This window comes from Puma concolor, chromosome B3, assembly GCF_028749965.1.
Source record: "Puma concolor isolate L17-30 chromosome B3, mPumCon1.1.hap2, whole genome shotgun sequence".
Taxonomy (NCBI): Eukaryota; Metazoa; Chordata; class Mammalia; order Carnivora; family Felidae; genus Puma; species Puma concolor.
This window is the reverse complement of record NC_141672.1, coordinates 78,316,293-78,322,292: the sequence shown is the minus strand read 5'-3', so window position 1 is coordinate 78,322,292 and position 6,000 is coordinate 78,316,293. Positions and strand designations below refer to the sequence as shown.

The window sequence follows — 6,000 nt, the reverse complement described above, 5'->3', positions numbered from 1 at the left end:
CACTCACACTATTAGACAATTGATTTTTTTATGTTTATTTATTTTTGAAAGAAAGAGTATGGGCAGGGGAAGGGCAGAGAGAGAGGGAGACAGAATCCAAAGCAGACTCCAGGCTCTGAACTGTCAGCACAGATCCTGACACAGGGCTTGAACTCAAGGACAATAAGATCATGACCTGAGCCTCAAGATCCTTGAGATCATGATCTGAGCTGAAGTTGGATGCTTAACTGACTGAACCACCCAGGAGCCCCTAGGCGATTGCTTTCTTAATTGCACTACGAGGTGGTAGTTAGTGGTGTGGTAATGTGATGAAACCAACTGATATATCCCATTAGTGTGTTGTTAGACAGTCGTATAAATCACATTTACTCTACTTCATCTAACTGATAACCATATAAATATTTTATGAGAGTGAGAACCACATATATATTCCTTATCCAGTTCAGACATCTGGCTAGAATGTGAAAATTGAGAAGAAAATCAAAGACAAGGTGAAGAAAGTGGTGAGAGTTTGGAAAGGGTAGTTTGTACCAGTGTGTGGCAGCAAACTAAATGGAAAGAATGAATGGAATAAGGTTTGATCAGATGAATGGATAGAATAGAAGAACACAGTTGACAGAAAAACAGAAAATGGATGCTTCAGGGAAGAAAAAGGAAGCAGAAGACAGAACAATTCAACATGAAAGGAGTTTTTCTGAGTTTAATTATAGTGCCCTATCTAGTATTATGGTTTAATGGAAGAAAACCAAACAACTAGGCTACCTACTCTTAATTCGTTAGTGCAAAAGTATTTTAATTTCAGGTTTTTTGCTCTCAAAAACTCACTGTAACTGCTTATGTCTCCTACTTTTTCCAAGTAAGTCCACTCCTGTCCCACAGTTTCTGCATGGCTGACTTGACCTCTTTGTTCCGAAGTGTATAGATGAGGGGATTCATCATGGGGGTAATAACATTGTAGAGTACAGACACCATCTTGTCCACAGAAAAAGTGGAGAAGGGACGGGCATAGATGAAAATACAGGGTCCAAAGAAGAGTGTTACCACCATGAGGTGGGAGCCACAGGTGGAGAGTGCCTTTCGCCTTCCCTCCTTGGAGCGAATCTTGACCAGGATAGTGGAGTAGGAAGAAACCAGTACCACAAAGGAGCTGGTAGAGATCAACCCACTGTTAGATACCATTAGCAATTCAATGACAAAGGTGTCTGTACAGGCAAGTTTGATGACAGGGGGAACATCACAAAAGAAGTTGTCCACATGGTTTGGTCCACAAAAGGACAGACGGATAGTGAGAATCGTCTGGACAGTAGAGTGCACAAATCCTCCCATCCAGGAGGCAGCTACCAACACACAGCATAATCCTCGACTCATGATAGTGGTATAATGCAGGGGGCGACAAATTGCAACATAGCGATCATAGGCCATCACTGTGAGCAGGAACATCTCAGCTGCCCCTACAAAATGCAGAAAGAAGAGCTGTGCAATGCATTGGTCATAGTGAATGAGCTTGTCATTATCAAGAAAGTCAGCCAGAAGCTTCGGAGTAGTTACTGTTGAATAACATAAGTCCAGGAAAGAGAGGTTGCCAAGAAGGAAATACATAGGTGATGAATTCAAATAGTTATCAGAGGCCACTGTGACCATGATGAGGACATTGCCTACCCAAGTGGACACATAGAAGAAAAGAAATAGTACAAATAGTCCTGCCTCAGTAGATGGTGTCTGCGAGAAGCCTGCCAGGACAAAGTCTGTCACCACCTCTGTTTGATTTTCATCCATTTGACCTGGCTCCCTGATCAAATAAATTAAACAAGACGCATTAGTAACATTGAAAGTGGGTGAGATATTTCACACAAAATACAAGAATCTTCTCATTTCAAAGGAGATATTTTTCTCTAGGATATATCCTGGTTGATTAGAAGAAATTTGTTTCTCCTGAGCTGATATTGAATATATATTCTCGAATAGTTCCAACTTTAAGACAATGATGAAGTGTCCAAGATATCTTGGAGCATGAAGGTCTATAGCCTTTAACTTTAACTTGATGCATCTCAGTCTCCCATTAATCAGTATTTTCCTTCTCTTTTCATTTTTACATTCAGTCACAACATGTAAGTTAACATTTCCCTGAAATATTAATTTTTTTTAAATTTTTTTTTCAACGTTTATTTTTTTTTATTTTTGGGACAGAGAGAGACAGAGCATGAACGGGGGAGGGGCGGAGAGAGAGGGAGACACAGAATCGGAAACAGGCTCCAGGCTCTGAGCCATCAGCCCAGAGCCCGACGCGGGGCTCGAACTCACGGACCGCGAGATCGTGACCTGGCTAAAGTCGGACGCTTAACCGACTGCGCCACCCAGGCGCCCCTGAAATATTAATTTTTAATAAAAATCTTCAGGAAAAAACCTTGAAGGTAGAATTTAAGATTCTGGTGAACAGGCATTAGGATTTGTAGAGGTTTTAATTTAGGATGGGAAGTTGACTATGTAGATGGTTAGGCTACTATAATAACCCTGTACCCTTTTCTGTCAGCATAACTCTTATGGGGCTCTACCCTGTGCAAACGAGTGTAGGAAGGATCAGGTTCCAGTTTGGGCTTATTGCTAGTTCATTGACCGTTGCCTAAGTTTCCTGGATATCTGCCTGTATGTAATACATTTCTGTTCAGCTTATTATTGTGTATAATTCATTTCTCATATTAAGTCATAGCTGTGGGCACAAGTTATGCCCTTCATTATATAAATAGAATGATAAAAGGGTAATTTATACGTTCAGGTGACTCCCTCTTTTGTCCTATCAAATTGAGTACAAGGAAATTACTTCCCTGCAATAAAAGAATTAGCATTTCAGGGAGTATATATGTGTTTGTGTTTTTTATGCATTTATGTGAGCAATGGCTGTAAGGTGCTACCGCATGAGATGAAATAGGTGATAGTCCTATGAGGAATGTGGGGGCTCATGATAGCTGCTGTTCACTCAAATTCTACAGTTCTACAACACAGAGAACTATTTTTATCAAATAAGGGACATAATAATTTAAAGTTTGGATATTGGTGAATTTTCTTTATCTCATCATAGTTTATCCTCTATAAACTAAATATATATAGGCAATTCAATAAGAATAGTTTTGAAAAATTAATTTCAAACTATATAAAGTTTAGTTTAAACAAAATTTACATGTCAGTAGAAATGTACTCTCTAACAATTATAAATATCAAAAAATAATATGAAGAAAAATCCAGAAATGTAAATATTATTTTGTTAAAATGATGTTTGCAAAAAGATACATTAACCTGAGAAAATGATTACATTAAAAAAGGAAAAAGACACCAAAGTACATTCAAAATATGACAAAATCTATATATACAGAAAAGTAAAGCTATAAGCAACTAGATTAAAGGTAAAGGCAACAAAATCTTCATAAATGTTGACTTTTATAGCTGGGCTTTTCTTTTTACTTATTAGTAGTTTCAAATTTGCTATAATATTTATGTATAAATACTAGTTTATTATGTATTATGATAAATACATAAACTTTCTGTGAATTTGTGTGGTTGTGCATATCCACAGGTCTTAGGACTTACTATTTTATTTTTATATGAAAACTCTGATGTTTGGAGTTTGTTCTTTTTCTACAACTTAGTTATTATTTATAATTACTAAATTTCAGATAAAAATTCCTCTTGATTATAATTCATGTAACTTTTTTTGAGAGTAATAGTTGTTGCTTACATGTACAACCTCAGATTTATGAAAAATAGGTTTTCAATAATGGAGTTGGTTTGCAAGAAGTGTTTTACTATTTAATTTTTCATGTTTAAAAATTTTTTCTGATTACAAAAATCATGCTTATTGCTGAAATTTAGAAACATGAACAACATGAAGAAAACAATCATTCAACACCAAAAGGGAAGCACTATTAACTTTAACTAGTCATATATTCTTAAAACCTTTTTTAAATGCATTACTTAATTTATATAATTGATGTATTACTATATATTCAATGTGATGTGTTACTTTAAAATAACATAATTATTATTAAATACTGGTTTTGCAAGTGCTACAGATGACAGGAGCATGAAAAAAGCTTTCAGTATAATGGACTTTATTGTTACACACCTCTGTAACGTGTAGATTCTTAGGTCCTGCAGTCGCACACATCTGGCATGCTAACACTACAGAGCCATCCTAGACATGATAGAACCAAGATGATAAATAAATTAGATGGAACTCCCTGGTTTCACGGACCATCATTAGGAAATTTTGATGTTTAGGGATTTAGGGATTCGGATACTTGCAGTTAAAGCACAAAGGGAATCATTAAAAAATTTGAATCACAACCTTCTGCCAGAAATTATGTAACTCAGAAATATGTTGTTGGGGGATGATAATAGGGTGTGAAGGGAAAAGCCAATGGATAGGAAAGAGAATTTAAAACAAAGATATGATAGTTGGAATACTGTCAGCTGGGTTATGTTGGGAAGTAAGTGTTCCCAGCCCTGAATATTCCAGTTGATGGGAAGGATAATGGAACATTAAGCAAGTTCGGCTGCAGGTGCCTTGCCAAAAACAGTACACCTTTGCTTTCATGACTTCCTCCATATGGAGAAATCAGAGAAATTAGAGAATATTCTCTAATCAGAATTTTTGACTTTAGATTTTATCTTATTTTTCTAAATTACAGAAATATGTCAAGTAAGAAACATCCCCCTTTCTTTCACTTCCACTTCTCTACCACTGTGTGGGGTGGGAAAGAGAGAGAGCAAGAGACAGAAGAGAGAAGAAATTCTTGGATATGCTTACATGTAATATATGTAGCTCTAACTCCTTTTTTAACTGATACATGATATTTTTTAAAAGTGTATGCAATGATAAAATACTCTTGATAGCATGTAGATCATGAATTATTTTATTACTATTACAAATAGTGCTGCAATAAACAATGTTGATCCATAGACATTTATTATTTGTAAGGGACAGAGGCCTGAAAGTGAAGTTTCTGAGGCAGTTATTGACAGAATTTTTTTTCTCCCCACATTTCTGTACTACTATATACTCCCCTGAAGAACATACATGGTGTTAATTTCACACTATTCAACCCTGGATAATATCAGCCATTACTGTTATTTAACTTTAATTTTGCAAATGTGATGGGTAAAAATGATACCTTGTTATCTTAATTTGTATTTGCCTTAACAGCAGTGTGAATGATCATTTTTTAAGGATTTTTTCAGTTACATATTTTTCTTCTGAAGATTCCATGTTCGTGTTGTCACTTTGCTTACTGTTTATTATGTTTTCATTACTAATATACAGAGGTTCTCTAGATTTCAAAGATATTACATGATGCAAATGCTTGAAATATTTACTTTTTGTATAAATTTACAATTAATCAAATTTATACTTATGTAAACTTACAACCAAATGGAAAAATAGAATGTTAACAGTTCTTCAAATATACATCCTTATTCTACCTTCTCAAGCGGTAACCCCTGCAGTTAGCTTTTTTTTTTGTTTTGTTTTAACTTCTATCACCTTAAATTTTGCACTTCACCTAAATGGGATTATATGATACATGATCTCTGTGTATTTGATTACTTATACTATGTGAAATTTATCCAAACTATTACGTTTATCAGCATTTGTACATTTTTGTTGTCAATGAGTTGCATTATTGCTTCCATTGCATGAACATACCCGTAATTTATTTACACATGACTCTGTTGTTGGACATTTGGATGGTTTCTCATTTTTGTAAGATAAAAATACAATTGTTATGACCATTCCTGTACATGTTTTTTAAAGGACATAACACTCATTTCTGTTGGATGTTATATTAAGTAGAACTTTTTAATCTTAGAGTAGATACTGGTTTAATATAAGAAACTGTGAAACATTCTTCATATGTGATTGTTCTGATGTATAATCTCACCAGCATTGTACGTGAGTTTCTGTAGCTCCACAGCCTCTTCAACACTTGTTATTATCCATCTTTAAAAAAT

General features: G+C 35.1%; 1 protein-coding gene across 1 annotated transcript; it reads right to left on the bottom strand.

The window, feature by feature from the left end:
- Positions 1 to 843: 843 nt before the first annotated feature.
- On the bottom strand, positions 844 to 1,776 carry LOC112856350 (olfactory receptor 4Q2). Its single transcript, XM_025919922.2, has one exon. The coding sequence runs from the start codon at positions 1,774 to 1,776 to the stop codon at positions 844 to 846; it is 933 nt and encodes a 310-aa protein (XP_025775707.2).
- Positions 1,777 to 6,000: the final 4,224 nt, after the last annotated feature.

Excerpts from the sequence above, each read along its gene's own strand:
- LOC112856350 (XM_025919922.2), bottom strand. The coding sequence starts at position 1,776 with ATGGATGAAAATCAAACAGAGGTGGTGACAGACTTTGTCCTGGCAGGC.